Below are 18,164 nucleotides of genomic sequence, written 5' to 3' on the forward strand. Positions count from 1 at the left end.
CCATTCCTATTTTGACTCAATTATAGATAAGTAATAATTTTAAATTAAAAGAAAACGTATAAGTTAATTTTTTTAATTAAATCAACAATTATAATTAATCAACAAACACTTAAAGAGCAATTAATTGATAAGTATTAGATCCCTTAAGTAGTAAGTAAGAATGGACGTGCATTGCCTCGATGAGGTCGTTAGGATCGCCAGCGATGCCCGCAGATTTGTGTATTTCTTTCAACTCTTGTCTCGTAAACACATCTTTACCTAACTGATGAGATCGACGAGTCAATACATCTAAAAATTTCTTTACCTGTAATACAAGTGTAAATTAAAAATTTATAACACTCCCGACAAGTGAAGGTTACAGTAACTAGAAAAGAGCTGATAACTTTCAAACGGCTGAACCGATTTTCTTGGATTCTAGCTAAGAAAACGCTCGATCAAGCCACCCTTCAAACAAAAAAAAAATTAAATTAATATCGGTTCATTAGTTTAGGAGCTACGATGCCACAGACAGATACACACGTCAAAGTTATAACACCCCTCTTTTTGGGTCGGGGGTTAAAAATAACCCAAATTCACATCAGGGTGTGTCAACCAAGTGGTTCTGTACATATTAGTGCATTGCCAGGCTAGACTACTTATACAATACTTTATGCCAGGCGGGATATATGCTTGTTTTGTAAATATTGGGTGCAAAAAAAATTTGTAAGATTTAAAGGTAAAAAGAACAATTTTTTTTTACCTTATTCCGTGAGCTAACGCCAGATCCATTGATAGACCGTGACAGTTGTATGTTACCGAACTCATCGCTGAACGTGTCCATGAGGCTGTGTTTCACGAGGCTGATGACGTCATTCGCATCGCGAGCTGTAGCCTCTTCGCGTAAATCCACTCTCGCTCGAGCCTGTTGAAATATATTTTATAGTTATGTTAAAGCCGCGTCGTAAACATTGAAAGTATTTTCATCATACTGGGCAACTACGACTAGTCGAGCTCATCATTTGATTGGAATTCCATCTTATTTTCTTTTCAGTGTCACCACACAGTAGTATTTGTAAGTAGTTGTTAAAGTTTTAGACAAAAGAAACCATATTTTATGCATTCTTTGTCAATCTTGAATTGGATTTCTTTTATGGTTTAGTATCAGCCGAAGATTGCGGCTTCTATTTTAATAACCAGAAATGGACCTTCTTTCGGACTTATCTCACAGCTTCTCTAACAACCAAACTACTAATTATTGTGTACTAGATGATGCCCGCGACTTCGTCCGCGTGGGTTTAGGGTTTTTAATAATTCCGTGGGAACTCTTCAGTTTTTCGGGATCAAAAGTAGCCTATATCCGTCCCCGGGATATAAGCTAACTCTGTACCTTCCATCGAAATCGGTTAAATTGTTGGGCCATTAAATGCCAGCAGGCAGACAGGCACACTTTCACATTTATAAATCAGTATGGATTTTTACCTGTGTCAATCTAATGCAAGCTTCAAGTTGCCTGGTGGTGATAGGCGCACCGTCATTGCACACGCCTTGGTGGTTATGTCGCAGCTCTAAGTAGAAGTTCTGCAGAATGTTGGCCGCTTCCACGCTCAGTTTTGGGTGGACGTATCTCCTCGCGTACGCGATATATTTGCGCAGCAAAACTAGCGGCAAAGTGTCGATCACTTCTCCGGGTTTGAGACGTAATCTTTTACTAAAAAAAGGATGGAATGTCTTTATTTATATGAACATTGAACATTATACTATAATATAAATTAACATATTTTTTTATTGCATCTAAGGGGAGCCAAGATTCTCAAAATTGAGGAAACAACGCAGGAAGAGAAAGAAGTTCCACTTCAAAAATTTATCAATAGTAAGATAGCTTACGGAAGTTGCAGCTCACCAACTTGTTATAGAATAAAAGTATCTCTCACCTTAATGAAATGTTGTCATCAGTTTGGCTAGATACAATGCTAGCATTAAATTTACTGGTGCTAGCGCTGTCTTTCCTCTTATTTTTGGACCCAGAATGAAGTGCTAATACATGTTCAGATAACATAGCATCTACTTTCTGGAAAAAAAAACCTTAAATTATTCTATGCATTTTATTTATTTATTTATTTATTTATTTATTCAAAGGTACACACAACAGGTTGTAACTAAAAATGGTCCAAACATAAAAACAAAAGATCCTAATCTAAGTGACAACCCCTTCAACCCATTTATTGAAATTTAAGCTTAGATTTCCAAATAACAAACCTCGTCTGGTTGATCTAATAAGATAAAAACCAAATCGAATCTTGACAACAGTGCAGAGTTCAGTTTTAGATTTTCGGCAACAGTTTTGGCTCTGGAATAAAAGATAGAAATTATTTTGATTAGTAGCAAAAGTACTTATTAGTTTTATAAAGCAAGGGTGCGGTGCGTTTACCGAATAATTCAGGTCTAGTCTGATAACGGACTCAAGTAAGATAACAACAAATATCTCTTTCTGGTAAGATTCTTGGTTAAATACTGGAATACGCCTTAATACCAGGGCGCACGCTACACACGTATGGACTGCATACTACGCCGGCCTTGGCGACGCTCACTGGCCGCTGCTCCATCGCTTCTAGCAAACTGCTGTGATCTGCAAGTCGTGTCGCAAGGTACCTGTTGTAGCTGCCGGCGGCGGGGTTAGCCGCGGCCAGTACAGTGGCGCGCGCGGCCAGGCTGCACACCACGCCGCCTTTGGCGACGCTCACTCGCCGCTGCTCCATCGCTTCCAACAGACTACTGTGATGAGCCGTCATCTGCAAGTTGTTTACATCTCTAAGAGCTTGCTCAAAGTGAGAGCCTTAGTGAGGGTCAACAATATAAATGGAACTAACTGTCGTATTTTAAGTTTTTAGCCCCAGCGGTTATACGCGGCAGTATAGACATTGATAGTTCAGTATGTCAGGAAAGATTAGTCTTTTTATTATAATACTAGCTGATGTCCGCGGCTTTGTCCGCGTGGATTTACGTTTTTCAAATCCTGCCGGAACTCTTTGATTTTCCGGGATAAAAGTAGTCTATGTGTTACTCCAGGGTATAGTCTATCTTCATTCCAAATTTCAGCCAAATCCGTCCAATAGTTTTTGCGTGATTGAGTAACAAACATCCAAACATCCACACTTTCACATTTATAATATTAATAGCTGATGTTCGCGACTTCGTCCGCGTGGATTTACATTTTTCAAAATCCCTCGGGAACACTTTGATTTTCCGGGATAAAAAGTGGCCTATGTTTTAATCCAGGGTATAATCTATCTCCATTTCAAACTTCATCCAAATCCGTTCAGCCGTTTTTGTGTGATTGAGTAACAAGCACCAAACACTTTCACATTTATAATATTATTATTAGGATGTATATCTATACTATATATAGTTCATATTATTTTCTCGAGATTCAGTATCCTAATATTACCTTGTCAAGCTCATCCACACAACAGACGCCTCTGTCTGCCAGGACCAGGGCACCAGCCTCGAGGGCAAAGTCCCCGCCCGCCTCGCGCCCTAACGCCACCGTCAGACCTCCAGCCGAGGCCGAAGCGCCGCAGACATACACTCCTACAATACAACCTGTACTTTATACATGATTCAAAGATGGCCCTTCCTGATTATTTTAACAACAGAACTAGTTTTACAAATTATCTGGACAACGTTGATAGTTTTTGGATGTCGAAATGTTAAATCACATGTAAAATGTCATCTCTCTTGTTTTAAAGTTCAGGTTCTTCTAGCCTCGGGTCGCCCGCTATTAATACTCGTGGGTTACATCTAGACACGTCCTCAATCAGTTCCCCCAAACAAACCCAGTATTAGACCCGCTTTGATAGCTCCGTGCCCAAATATTGAAGGGCACGGGAAATGCACCAGAAGTACGTTGTAGAACTAGACTTCCATTAGCGGTGTAGCGAATCTATGAAATTGAGAACGCAACGGGAGGAGCATCCGCGTTAATATTGACGGCGAGTGGCGAGAAGAGATGCAAGGGCAAATGCGTAAATACGAGGTTACCTCTAGGAGCAGCGTGTGCAGCGGCTTGCAGTAGCTGCGACTTTCCTAGCCCTGGGTCGCCCACTATCAACACATGGGGGTTACACCGAGACCCGTTCTCGATCTCAGTTCCGCCAAACAATCCCAGTATAAGACCCGCTTTGACAGCTTCGTGCCCAAATATCGAAGGGCACAGGGAATGCACCAGAAGCCTAAATACATCTTCGGAAGCATGGATTTCCTGGAACGAATTTAGTTTTTAAGCCGAAAAGTAATCATAATAAAATTAACTAGATGATGACCGAAACTTCGTGTGGATTTAGGTTTTCAAAAATCACGTCGTAACTCCGTAGTAGTAGTAGATTTTCCGGGATAAAAGGTACTTGCCGTAATAGGTCCATCTCCAGTATTCAAATATTTCTGTACCAAATTGCGTCAAAATTGGTCTAACGGATACGCCTTTAAAAATCACACAGCTGTTTTTAAGTAAAATCAACTGTATATTCACATACCTGTATAGCGTAGTAATCCTTTAATGTGAAAGACAAAGTAGGATTGCTGAGATTTCTTTGACTGTGAATAGACACAGCCTCAACATACAACTGCAGTAATCTGGCTGCCCTTCGCCCGTCTTCACCTCCTTTACTCTCACCTCGGACCTGACAGATTTTAGACTAGTAAGAAATTATTCGCACGAGAGCTTGCTTTAGTGAGCGCAAAATAAATAGCAAACTGCGCAAACTGTCATGTTGCAACTTCGGATTGGTCTACATATTTGTTTTGCGTGCACTATAACCACTTGCTTTGCGAAATAGAAAAACATAGTGAAGAAACTTTGAGGAAACCATTGCCTGAGAGGTGTCAATGTGTTTGGCACTGGGCTAGCATGAGTGACTATTGCCTAAGCCCTTTCAATTTTCGTGAAGCGAGCGAGCGGCTTTTATTGAGAATCTTGCCAATATTACATTTTTCAGATGGCCCAAAAACTTTAAAAGAAAACTTAAATTTTCACCTGAACAATGCCAGTGACAGAGAGTACATCTCCAGGGCAAGCAGTTCCAACCAAATCACCCTGGAGTTCGATTTCAACGGTTCTAGGAATCGTTCCTGATAAACTCTGAAAAATAATGATACAATAAGTTATAAATATATTCCTTGACTCAAAGCACTTGCATCACAGGCTATAGCCAGGTTTCTAATCCTGGTAGACAATCATTAATTATATTACTATATACAAACGAAGTCGCGAGAATCAGCTAGTAAAACGATAAAACAGTTTGGTAGTGCTCCTATGTAAAATGTCAAACCAGAACTAGACTAGCCATTTCGGCAGAAGCAGAAAAGTCAATAGAAAAATTTATAATACCTGTGATTGTATCTCTTGTATTTTTGCAACTTGCCAGTCAGTGGTGCTTGTGTATGAGGACGATTGTAGGGGCTCAAACTTGTTACCGCTTTTACAGCTTTGACAAAAGTTTGGTGCTGGAGGAGAAATTATTTTACTAAGTAAGAGGATTTAGGTTCGCATCTTGTTCTTATTTAAATACTAGCTGATGCCCGCGACTTCGGCCACTGGATTAGATTTTTAAAAATTTCATGTGAAACCTTTGATTTTTCTGGGATAAAAAGTAGCTTGTCACTCTCCAGATCTTTAACTATGCCCATGCAAAAAACACGTCAATCCGTTGCTCGATTGCGACGGGGCGGACAAACCAACAAACAAACACATTTTCGCGTTTATAATATAGACAAAAGTAGCCTATGCCCATCTTTGGTATACAAGCTTCGTCAATATCTGCCACAACCTCAAAGAAATTTTACTTGAATCACTCTAGGTTACATAACTAATGTTTTTTATGATTTCTTGATAGATACCTGTAAATACACCCTGTGGTTGCATGACAGCCTGCACGCTGCGGCAACTCATGCACTCAAACGCCATGGCAGTGCACATCAGACCAACGCTGCCCACTCTTATCACAGTGCCTTTTATTGTGACTAATTTACCTGAAATTGAAAACTTATTACATTAGGTACTGTAAATAATAAACAAGCAGTGATAGCGCAGTGCGGAAGGATCTGGGAACCCACCACATTATTATCCTAAACGAACTCCTGTCATTATGTGATTGTGACCCTCAGCAATGAGGAATATATGACCATAAAGAAAGATAACCTAGCAGACAAGAAGTTAAGACTTTGGCTTTTTTGGTTTTTTAAGTTTTTGGGTTTTGGCTTTTGGTTTTGGCTTTGGCTTTGGAGTTTTGACTTTGGTTTTTTTTTGGTTTTTTTGGCTTTGGCTCTGACCATTATCTTTTCAGAATTATGTGCACTTTTAAGAAATTAAAAATCACTTGCTTTAACCGTAAAGAAAACACACACAAGCACACGCTGGGTATCCACTAGTAACATATACATATTACATACATGAAAAAATTGAAATAACATACCAAAATAATTAACTTTTAGGTTGGCAATTGGAATGACAGGTTCATGGTTCAATATTCTGACTCGTATTCTAGATTCACATTTGAGTGTCTGCAAATATAACAAGTGTAAATTAAAAATTTATAACACCCCCGACAAGTCAGGGTTACAGTAACTAGAAAAGACCGAAAAGATCTGATAACTTTCAAAGAGTATTTACGAGTATTCATCCAAGCTTTCAAACGGTTGAACCGATTTTCTTGGACTATTCCGCGCCTACGATCCAAATTATCTGAGTTTTCCAGAACATCATTTTCAAATAAATAATTATGTATTTAGGCAACGTCCATCTTGACAGCTTGACATTTGTCAATTGACATAATATTATGAACCTAACGGTTATGTAACCTTCTTTTCTACAAGAAAACTAGAAAAGAGCTGATAACTCTTAAACGGCTGAACCAATTTTTTTGGATTATAGCTAAGAACACTCTCGATCAAGCCACCTTTCAAACAAAAAAAATTAAATTAAAATCGGTTCATTCGTTTAGGCGCTACGATGCCACAGACAGATACACAGATACACACGTCAAACTTATAACACCCCTCTTTTTGGGTCGGGGGTTAAAAATGTGGTGATAGTGTAACCATAAAGATGTCGACTACATATTTGAGAGTATTAGATCCCAGGTGTGGACCTTAACTCCCACAACTTTTCAGAGTTTTGATCACTTGCTTAAAGCTAAATAGTAAATATCCAAACCTTTACATTTATAATAAATACTATTAGGATAATCAAAATATTGGAACAAAATAAGCTGGGACAAGTGAGCCAGTTAAAAGATAAGTTACCTCATGTAAACAGAACTCTAAAATTCTTAAAGTTGTCTCAGGCTTCTCAAATAAGTCGGTCTGGAAAGTTGACCACTTAGTTTTAAATTCCTCATCGCTGAGTAACATTTGTATGTCTAAGGAAATGCTGCGAGTTTGGTCAATTTTTTCCAAATCAAAACAACTTCTGTTCTTTTCTACATAACTCTGGAAGCTTTTTATGTTTTCAGTAATATCTGGATTTGGTGGTTGCCCTGTAATTTTAAAATAGAGGTAAACTTAAATACTTTGTATTGAAATTATGAATAAAGTTATTAAACTAATAATTGCAGAGATGATGGCCTTTGGAGCCAATAAGTCTTATACTGCATAATATTATGTGTACGTAGCGTGGATGCCCTTTAGCGTGATGTAGTGATGCTGACAAAGATGGTGACAGGAAATGGTAGGATAAGGAAGGCTGAAGACTGGATACAGTGGTGCTCACCAGGTCTATATTCAACAGTAGATTCCCACATGCTGATAATATGATGAAACTAATAAATTATTTAAAGTAAATTAAAATACTTTGATTAATAGCTTGATGATAAAATTTAGAATAAGGCTCAAATTAAACCCTGCTCAATTTGCAGTTTCCTTACTATGGCATGACTATGGGTTAACTATCAAACATAAATTGGATAGTACAAAGAAGAATTCAGATGACTAGTGACTAAGAATTCCATGTGGACTAGTTCCAACCCATTCATTGGATCACTTTACAACTCTTAGAATAAGTTTTTGTTATGGCGGAGAAAGGAATATCAACCACGTTCTCACTAATTTTACTACTTTGAAAGTGTCATGTTCAAAAATTTTAAAATACCAACATTACTTACCTTCAGTGGGAAAGTAGAGTTTCCATACATTTTTGTCGGAATGAATAGGTATTACTATAGGTATTTGATTAGCTGGAGCCCTAGAGGACACCGATGTTGATACTCCAGATAATGTCGAGTTATTGACGCTACCACTGCAAGGTGTATTACGGTTGCTACTGCCTCGGTTCCAATTATTTCTATAGCGACCTCTCCAACCACGACGCATTGTATTATGTTATGCGGCTGCAAAAGCTTTAAATGCTAAGTACTAAATGGTACTTTAAAAACAAAATAGTTTTCTAGGTTTATCACTGTGTAATGAAAGTTTTAAATATTTTCTTTCACTCCTGTATTACAACTCTGTGAACTGTGGTTCTTACTTATGAATTAATTTTTGTTTGAAATATTACTTATATACTTATTAATAATTTCACAAAACCGCGAAAATTCTAAAAAAATATTTTGAAAACTGAAAACACAACTTTAAACTTAACCCTCAACCATAGATAACAGTTTGTGACAAAGAGTATGTAAACACTACGGTTTGTGATGTAAAAACATGATAATTATTATAGTCAATGTGTGAAAAGTACTCTGTGATCTCTCTCTCTCTCTCGTCTGTCTTTACAAAGATTAAGCCAATGTCAAGTTTGTAGTTATTTGTAACAAGCTAGTTAAACTATACAAGTATGGATACCGTCTGTGCCGGCGCTCGCCGATATACGCACGGCACCCCCTTAGAGCGCTTTCCAGTCAGTTTTAACAAAAAAAAAACTCCAAAAAGGCAGAGCACGCCCGCCAGCTAACACCAACACAGACGAAGTCCACTCTGTGATTGAGACATGTCACATGACAATGACTGGAGTTGGTTCCGGTTCCGGACCAAACCCTAGACAAGTTTTCTTCACAGAGTAAGTTTAAAAGTAATACATGTTTACTCTGTGCAAATGCCTAAGGTACCTATCCTATTAATCTGTGGATCAATCTTTTTGATTGATGCGCGGGAAAATAGGCGGCAAATCAATGGTGGCAAAAATATTTAAATTTGAAAAAGGAACGATCTCGATCGAAGAAAACATTTTTATTTTGACAAAAATCAAAACTGTCAGATGAATTGGTAATGGTTTGAATACGAAAACACAATCGCCATACAATCGCTGTAAAAATAAATTGATTTTCTTGATTATTTATTTATCAACGTTTGCTGGGAGACAAAAATGGAAGACAAAGCTGGTAAAGGACCAGAGAAGGAAGCTGATGAGCTTGGAGAAGTAGCTCCAGCTGTGTCGACCATGGCAGCCGGTGAGGAGCGCGCTAGAGACGTATCGTTCAAAACGGAAAATCTGGATGATCTCTCAAAGAGAATGTCCAGAAAGCAGTCAATCTATTCAGTCAAACCAGGAACTTCCTCAGAAATTATTGACGTAGATAGAACTGCCTTGGAAGCCATTCTCGATGTCCGTTCTAGAATACAGGACATTCAGAGGAAGAGTAAAGTATCTATGAGCACTTTGAATCTAGCTCATGAATCTTACAAGGATAAACAAGTAAATAAAGCCCTTAACTAATTTAAACGTGTTTAATTAACCGACTATTATAGGAAGGTTTACCAGACTGTATCTTCATCGGATCACTTTTGATTGCCAAACTACCTACTTGAATGATGAATAATGAGGTGAATTGAAATGCGGTGTAAGCACCCATCAATCTTTACTTACGTACCTTAAGTACTATGAGGAAAATAGGTATGAACTTCAATTATGGAGTTAAGTTTAAAGTAGGTACCTAGAAGTTAGAAGTCTGGCTTTATTTCTAGGATTCCGTACCCGAAGAGTGCCTACAGGACCCTATTACTAAGTCTCCGCTGTCCGTCCGTCTGTATGTCAGCGGGCTGTATCTCATGAACCGTAATATATCATAACAAATAACAACAAATAATAAAAAATTCGAAATGACCGCCATGTAAATAAAAATAAATAAAAATGTGAATAATCTTATACGATGGGTACGGAACCCTTCATATGCAAGTTCGACTCATACTTGACCGGTTTTTGAACTCATCACTCTCAAGCTCTTGACACAAACTGTAATTTCAGGCTAAAGCGAAGGAGGCTCGAAATAACAGAATAGGAGGTTTAAAATCTCAAAGTAGATTTTTATTGGAAAATGGTGCAACAGTATTAAATAAAAATCTTGAATATGTGCTGGTAGGTAATATATTTTTTTTTAAAGTTCTTATGGCTTCTATGGAACGCTAAGATCTATCTCTTCATTCAGCGGGGCAATAGAGCATTAATCTTTCAAGTACTTAAATAATAATATCAATCATGGCACAAACATGGCCAGGCTAAATTGATTGACAGTACCTACATTTGTATGGTAATATAGATATGGATTTAACAACCTCTGGCCCTAAATCCATACCTACCAATGTTTCCATACTGGTTTAACATGAATAGGTACTATGTAATCCCTTACACTGATTTTCCTACGGATCTCTTCATTTCTGATTAGATCGCGTAGTAGGGATACTCCGAGTTCTTTCCATAGTGACCTCAAACATGCTCATAGGTCCAACTTTCGGATTCGTGAGTTATCAGCACTGGAATTAATTCAACTTGTTTCAAGCTTTAGCCCGATGTAATGTTTTCAGGAAGGAGTATATGACGCAGACATTCATATAGATATTTTGGATAGCGCGTTGGCAGAAGGTGGTAGGAACTGTTTTGTATTATGCGATGCGTTACTGCCACCTTTAAAAATGGGTACGTTAATCCAATTGCTGTAGGTACCTATTAAAGTAATAAATGCGAAAGTGTCTGTAAGCTAGCTATTCACGGCCCAACCGTTTAACCGATTTTGACGAAAGGCACCGGGATAGCGTGTACCTATACCTGTCTTATACAAGCTATTTCAGTACCTTTTGTCAAAATGTAAATGTCGTCCCAGTGATCAATGATTATATTATTATCACTGAGACGGGCATAGGTTATTTTTTGTTCCGGAAAATCAAAAAATGACCCCGGGATTTTTAAAGGCTCATCCGTTTAATCGATTTGACAAAATTAGGTAAGTACAGAGATATTTTATTTTATTCAGATACAAGTTAGCCCTTGACTGCAATCTCACCTGCCCGGCTAGCATGTTATTATATCCCCGATTATATCCACTGATTTGTATGACATCAGTGGATATAATCGAGGGATATAATTTTTATCTACTGCCCATGCTCGCCGGGCTGGTGGTAAGTCGCCAGGGAGTGTGTCAAATAGCGGTATGCCTTACATCCCGGGGACGACTATCGGTTACTCTATTTTTTCTCGGAACACAATAGTTTCCTCGGGATTTTCATAAAACCTAAATCCACGCGGACGTAGTCGCAGGTATCATCTTGTTGATTATGTAGGAATATTTTTGTATTCGTTTTACAAACTGTTTGATACTTTGATATTTTCTTGTTCTAATAATTTTCGTATCGATGATACAGAATCGGGTCGATTCGTGCCCAACCAGAGAGGAAAGATGGACAGGACGTACATATCTGACGCAGTATCTATAGGAACAGAGGGCATGTGCGTCGCGTTCTACAGGATCAAGAACAAAGCTGTTGACACGAAGTCTGTTGCAGATGTAAGAAAATTTTAAAATATCGATTAACTAAAAAGCACGTCAAATCATTGTGACGTCACATGCTAGTATTTCATAGAACCTCCCATACTGAACGCGTCTTTTGACGTTTAATAAAAATATACTGATTTGACTAGTTGTACCTAAAACACCGGATTTCTGATGCAATCGCGTAAGTATACCCCAAGTCTCCAAGCATAGCTCCTCCATCACCCACTGAGTGACCATAAACCTCTTTCTTCCCAGCCCAATTTGTTTCCAGGACTACTTCTTGATGGTATTCGACATGAACCAAGATACTGAGAATGTGGTGTCTGGCATATTCAAGACGTTAAAACGCGTGCATGTGCCTGCAATCAGGGCATGTCAGGCCTGGGGAGATCTGAACCCTCCTAATCCTAAGAGCGACGACATTATCAAGGCTTACATATCGAAGATTATGCTGTTTCTTGATTATCTTGCTAGTTAGTTCAATTATTTGTTGTTTTGGTTTAGCACGCTACTTTAGAAGCGATATTATGGAAGAGGTCGGTACAATCTTGTTCGGTTTTTAAGTAGCACACATTCAGAACGATTGCTTTGGATGTAGGAATACCTAATACCTTTGCTAAGGCTTTGGGACCTATCGCGTACACGGTGCTTTTCTATAAGGGTAGTTTAGTCGCGGTCAAAATAAACCCTGTAAAAGCCGATTAACAAATAACTGGTTATTTAAGAGGTATTTTAAATCTTGAAACTACTATTGATAATAAGTACTTAGTCGCTTTGTAAACAAAAGGCAATAAATTGAAAAGAAATATTTGTTTTACACGAAATTTTGAGCTAAATAAACATACCACTTAAAATATTTCTTATGTTGAAAAAAAAATATCCTCTGCGTACACCTATCTACTAAACTTTTCATTTACACCACGTAAACATAGATACTTACTGAAACTTTTAACTTCATAAGTAAATATAGTCTAGTAAAAATAATAATACTTGTCTTTGTAGAAACAAAGATAGATTTGGATTGTTGCACAAAGTTTAAAATAAATCTGATATTGTATGAGGAGGAATTGGCCGATCAAGATAAAATGAAAGCTGCTATCACCAAAACTCATGTGTTAGAAGAAATCTGCTCTTACGTTAAGCAATGGGTTAAGCAAATTACGATGGTTAGTTGATGAACACTTTATCTATCTACCCTTAGATTACGCAGCCTGATTTTCAGCGCCTGACCTTGATTACGATAAAAATGACCGATTGACATCTTGACCACCGAGTACTTTTGTAACTATCGTACTTAGCTTTAGTTGTAAATTCAATTAGTAACAAGTAAAATTATCAAAATTTAAAAAAACCCCGACATATTTTTACTAGAATTTGGCTGGACACTAATTTGTTTTGGTCGGATATTAATAATAACCGGTCTAATAAGAAAACTAGAAAAGAGCTTATAACTTTCAAACAGCTGAACCGATTTTCTTGGATTATAGCTAAGAACACTCTCGATCAAGCCATCTTTCAAACAAAAAAAACTTCATTAAAATCATTCGTTTAGGAGCTACAATGCCACAGACAGATACATAGATACACACGTCAAACTTATACCTAACACCCCTCTTTTTGGGTCGGGGTTAACAATAGCAAAATTGAACTAGTGAAATTATGCAGTGCTAAATTTAAACTTATGAAATAAATCTTTGAACACAGCTGAAATACCCATGGACATTTTCGACCCACCTGGGTAAGGAGGAGGCCACGCACGAGACCTATACCATCTTGCATTCTCCTTCGCTGCCCTTCTTGTTCTATTGGCGAAATAGTGTTAGCAATATAAAGATAAACTTAGTCTCCATTTTTACAAACTTGTGTTTATGACATGATCGCAACGAGAATCAATAAAGTAACGTCATTTGTTATAGAGAATGATTTATATTTTATTTATTAGGTGCTAGTACAAAGCCAACAGCTCCGTCGGGAGCCATCCAACATTGGCCCTCTCGCTGAATTGGACCACTGGCGACGACAACTAACTTCTTTCACGTCCATCATTGAGCATATCAAGAGTGAACCCTGCCAGATGTACATACACACGCTCATACGAGCCAAGTCCAAACTGATCAAGGTTTGATTCATCATTTTGTCTTTTATTTTTGAAAAGGATCATTAATCGAATTTCTTGCAGCAGAACTCCGCAAAAGATTTTCCGTTACATTTCTCTGGACTTTAACAGGTAATTTATGACAATTTTTTCTAAAGACTTTTGTCTTCATCCATGACAAGAAAGCAATAAGGTTAATTTTTAAATATACATGGCGTTCTACAATACTTCCAAACCATTATAAATTCAAGTCGATCATTGAAATGATTTTGAAACTTTTGTTGGTTCCAAAATCTTGGAAATCAAGTAGTTATGGTTAAAATATGTTATCTTGCAGAAATGGAGGTTGATAGACAATCAAGTTACTGATTACTTCAACGAGGCATTTGATAATGTTAAATATTTGTACGCCTTGGAGAAATATTGCGAACCCTTGTATAGGTATTTACCTTTGATCATTAGAGTATACTCAGACGATAATATTAAGTATGCATTTTTTATTATGCAAGCCAGTTATAAAATTGCATTTTAGGTGTTATTTTTTGCAGTTAACCTACGAGGAATGGCATCGAAACCGTTCGGTTGGCAGACTGCTTCTGCAGTCGGTGTTCGGTTTTTTGTACCGTATATTTTAAACAGTCAGTTGACAGTTCCGATGCCGTTACTTGTTGACCGTACCTTGTCTTGTCTTTTTTCTTGTCATTGTCTCGTGTGTTGTGTGGCTATTTTTAGGCACATTTGACCTATCAAGACACAAGACAATGAATAAGGCAGAATTTTTCGAAATTAAAGACTAAGAAATACAGACAATTTATATTGTCGCCAAGCGAAGCCGCAGGCGGTCGTTAGTAGATTAGATAGATTTCGTTTCCAGTATGGTCCTGAAGATTTTTAAACAAACCTGTTCCCTTAAAACTCACAGGTGTGATCCGCTCACAATGCAGCAGTTTATACCTGGTTTACTTTACACGGTGCGGATGATATTCGCCACGTCGCGGTACTATAACACCACTAAGCAGATCTCCACGCTCCTCGTCAAAGTCACTAACCAGATCCTCAATATGTGCATGGACTATATGACCAACGGCGGCAAAAAGACTATTTGGAATCAGGACAAACTTAATTTCATTAAAAAAGCCAAGGTTCATATTATAGGTTTAATTTATAATACATTTTATTGATTTTATCTAATTGTCTAAGGCCATTCGTTTTTTTAAAATCCCGTGGGAACTCTTTAATTTTCCGGAATAAAAATGATCCAAGATGCAAGCTATCTTGTACCAAACACACGATGACCACACTTGGGTAACAGTCGAGGGTTTCCGAAGATTTCTTCAACCAATATTTTTTTTTTTGCAAAAGTTTGCAAAATATTGACTTTTAGTCCTCTGTCAGGCTGTGGGGAAAATAAATACAAATATATATTTTTTTGTTTCCAGCTATGCTTGAATCTGTACAACTTTTATAGAGAATGCTACAACGAGACTCAGCTGGAAATGATGGAAGCGGCTGACGAACGTCCATTTGATTGCTCGGAAATGTACATTTTCGGAAAATTTGAAACCTTTCGGAAAAGGTTATTAAAGGTAGAAAGAAAACTTTCCAGAAACTCTTGCAAGCTTTTAAGTTTATTAATCTGACCCTTAAATGACATCTCAATATCGAACTACTACTTACTTAAAACTATTAAGTAAACCTGATGATGAAAACACACTGCAATCTATGTTTTGTGGGTTGTATGATTTGTTTCAAATCTTGTGTCGGATTGTTCAATATATTTTATGTGTAACAGGTTATAGATCTATTTCAAACGTATATAACATACTATGTACTGAACAAAACAACACTTGAGGGAATTGAGGAGTATGCAGTGAATTTCAACAAATTATTTAAGGTCATTTCGTCGAAAACATACGATGCCATGGATCACAGGTATTAATTTTTTGTATCTACCATATCATTTAAAATAACCTATCCTATCAAAATAATATAATTTTTTTTTCAAGGCGACCCGATTTCGATAAAGATTATAAAATCTATAAAGACAACGTCGCGACACAGGAATTGCTCTTAGAAAATTTTATGATCACGGTAATTTGTTGAATTTATTAAACTTGTATATGACTGAAGATGCTGATGATAATGCTAATATATATTTATAAATATTTTTTTATGTATGTAATGTAGAGAATTTTTAGAAGTAGATAGATGTCAATGATCAGATAATACACTCTCAATTATAATGACCCTTTTTATAACAATAATAACAAATCTCCAAACATTACAGAGTGTAAATAAATGCCCAACCACCGAGATCGCTCTACATTTGTTAAAGAGATTCAAGAAGCTAAAACTCGATTGTTTATATCTGGAAGATCAGTACTATGACTTGATAAGCAAGTATACTAGCGAGATTGAATCTATTCGCGATAGGTACATGTGTTTTTTTTTTCATTTTCTACATTCTACTGTTATAACTTAGGCTTGGGCTTTGAATACTCCTTTTACTAATATTGGGCAATGGGCATTTTAAACATCGCTAAATGATAATATATATCAAAGTCGAATGAATTAACAGATTATTGATTTTGAATCCTTCTTTCTATACGAATACACATTATGTATATGGTCTGTGCGTAGGTGCCATGAATAATACTTAGTTCAATCTGTACTGTTGTAGTTCAGATTGAACTAAGTAGTCGAGGTATTAAGTACCTAATTGCCCAGACTATCTTTTATAAATAAATAATGGATAAGGTCGACTAAGGGAAGTTTTGTGCTGGGAGTAGGTATGACAATAGTGCAATGGATGGGATTTGAACCATCCACCGTCCAGTTTTCTCGTTGAGCTGTTAAGGCTTCAAATTGCAAGTTCTATGCTTGGTTAAAGTTACAAGGGAATACTCCATAACCAGCGTGCATGGAATAAAAGCTTGCATTTATAGGTATAATGAAGAAAGAGAAAATCCGGAGCTACCAAGAAATATGCCCCCCGTGTCCGGGAGAGTGATGTGGATAAGATTTTATGACAAGAACATAAAATATCCCATGCACGAGTTCATGCAACATAAGGAGGTCATCACTCACATGGTAATAATGTTTTTTAATTACCATGGTAATGACCACGTCACAAGAACTTAGCGTTGGAAGTGTAGGTGTAAGGATGACCATGGCTGCTAGTACAAGCGGCACAAGTTTGTGTTCTATGGAGATCCTTGCAAAAGATCCTTTATCTAGCTGACAACTATAATACCCACAGCTTCCACCACCTAATAACCACCACGAGAAAGTTTTGTCCCGGATTTCATTCATTTTAAATCAACGAGATCGATTATTTCACAGGAAAGATTTTTTCCGCCTGATTTTTTTCCCACGCAGTATTTTCACCAACTTCTTACTCATCAATACTTACTCATTTTAGAATACCCAGCGATGCATCAAACTTTTTAACGTGATGTGTATTGTATTTACCGAATTCGAGTACATTTACCACCGTGCTTGGACAGAAAATGTGGGACAGGTAATTTCTCCTAATTTATTCAATGTTTTAATAAAATTTTCTTATGTCTACTTGAACCTTCATCTCATGTAATTGTTCTTTCGGAAGAATTGAATGAATTTGCTTTAAGGTGAGGTTGGGTCTAATAGCTCCGCTCCTGATTCGCCACCCAGTGACAAGCAGATATATCGTGAACTTCAACGTTTACATACCTGAGTGCATTCGAGAAGTGGAATATATGTGGCAGTTGGATTTATGTGAGTTCTAATACTATTTTATGAAAATTTAGGTACCTACCTGTCATAAACACCTGTATGGACTGAGGCGACTGATGATAGATGGTGTGCAATTTTAGTACTGGACAGGTTTTCGGCAGTTTTGATGTACAAAGTCAACTGCGCTAAACGTGCATCCAACCGCGTGTGTTTGTTGGTTTGTCTTTCAATAATGCCGCAACAGAGCGATGGATTTTTTGCATTTATATACTTAAGTTAAAGATTTACAGAGTGACATAGGCTACTTTTTGTCCATAAAATCAAAGAGTTCTTTGAAGAGATTTTTATAAACCTAAATCCACAAGGACTATGTCATTGCCATCATGTACACTGTACCTACGTAGCTAAAGAATATTCTTATTTTCATAGATGTACCAGATACTGCACAAATTGTTGCCTTTAGCAAACAGAAAATATACGGAGATTACGAAAGAATTTTGCATTTAGTCGAACGCAATGACCAAATAAGAAGGTGTGTACAAGCACTTTTAATTTATTGCGCTGCTGACACAGCGTATATTTGAATTTTGAAAAGGAAAATTTTCAAGTACCTCCTGGGTACC

At 37.2% G+C, this 18,164-nt stretch overlaps 2 protein-coding genes across 3 annotated transcripts in view; one reads left to right on the forward strand and one right to left on the reverse strand.

Moving 5' to 3' along the window:
* Positions 1-57: 57 nt before the first annotated feature.
* Positions 58-8,615, reverse strand: LOC123876317 (DNA helicase MCM8). 2 transcript variants are annotated; one of them, XM_045922554.1, is made up of 16 exons: positions 8,533-8,607; positions 8,133-8,481; positions 7,276-7,508; positions 6,447-6,534; positions 5,872-6,003; positions 5,363-5,478; positions 5,009-5,113; positions 4,509-4,655; positions 4,018-4,237; positions 3,425-3,567; positions 2,629-2,768; positions 2,236-2,326; positions 1,911-2,047; positions 1,459-1,687; positions 740-901; positions 58-304 (listed from the first exon to the last, which is right to left on the reverse strand). In XM_045922554.1, the coding sequence occupies exons 2-16, from the start codon at positions 8,338-8,340 to the stop codon at positions 110-112; spliced, it is 2,346 nt and encodes a 781-aa protein (XP_045778510.1). In that variant the 5' UTR covers positions 8,341-8,481; positions 8,533-8,607; the 3' UTR covers positions 58-109. The 2 variants fall into 2 exon arrangements, with proteins under 2 accessions (XP_045778510.1, XP_045778501.1); XM_045922545.1 differs by having other exon boundaries at positions 8,133-8,615.
* A 565-nt stretch (positions 8,616-9,180) lies between these two features.
* LOC123870022 (dynein axonemal heavy chain 8) overlaps positions 9,181-18,164 on the forward strand; it is a 50,033-nt gene continuing 41,049 nt past the window's right edge. Inside the window, exons 1-17 of the mRNA XM_045913181.1 lie at positions 9,181-9,661; positions 10,211-10,321; positions 10,768-10,879; positions 11,602-11,744; positions 12,004-12,205; positions 12,735-12,898; positions 13,675-13,851; positions 14,165-14,268; positions 14,750-14,969; positions 15,267-15,413; positions 15,620-15,759; positions 15,834-15,918; positions 16,115-16,260; positions 16,773-16,917; positions 17,249-17,347; positions 17,457-17,583; positions 17,971-18,073. Of these exons, the coding sequence (XP_045769137.1) occupies positions 9,332-9,661; positions 10,211-10,321; positions 10,768-10,879; positions 11,602-11,744; positions 12,004-12,205; positions 12,735-12,898; positions 13,675-13,851; positions 14,165-14,268; positions 14,750-14,969; positions 15,267-15,413; positions 15,620-15,759; positions 15,834-15,918; positions 16,115-16,260; positions 16,773-16,917; positions 17,249-17,347; positions 17,457-17,583; positions 17,971-18,073 (2,555 nt within the window). The 5' untranslated portion in view covers positions 9,181-9,331. The remainder of the gene's footprint in view (positions 9,662-10,210; positions 10,322-10,767; positions 10,880-11,601; positions 11,745-12,003; positions 12,206-12,734; positions 12,899-13,674; positions 13,852-14,164; positions 14,269-14,749; positions 14,970-15,266; positions 15,414-15,619; positions 15,760-15,833; positions 15,919-16,114; positions 16,261-16,772; positions 16,918-17,248; positions 17,348-17,456; positions 17,584-17,970; positions 18,074-18,164) is intronic.

Source organism: Maniola jurtina, chromosome 2, assembly GCF_905333055.1.
Source record: "Maniola jurtina chromosome 2, ilManJurt1.1, whole genome shotgun sequence".
NCBI lineage: Eukaryota > Metazoa > Arthropoda > Insecta > Lepidoptera > Nymphalidae > Maniola > Maniola jurtina.

Bases quoted from the DNA above. Each gene is read 5' to 3' on its own strand.
- LOC123876317 (XM_045922545.1), bottom strand. From the start codon at position 8,340: ATGCGTCGTGGTTGGAGAGGTCGCTATAGAAATAATTGGAACCGAGGC. The intron at 4,656-5,008 runs GTGAAAATTTAA...AAAATCTGTCAG, and splicing joins CTGTCACTGGCATTGTTCAG to GTCCGAGGTGAGAGTAAAGG. The intron at 3,568-4,017 runs GTAACCTCGTAT...GTTGTATTGTAG, and splicing joins TGCACACGCTGCTCCTAGAG to GAGTGTATGTCTGCGGCGCT.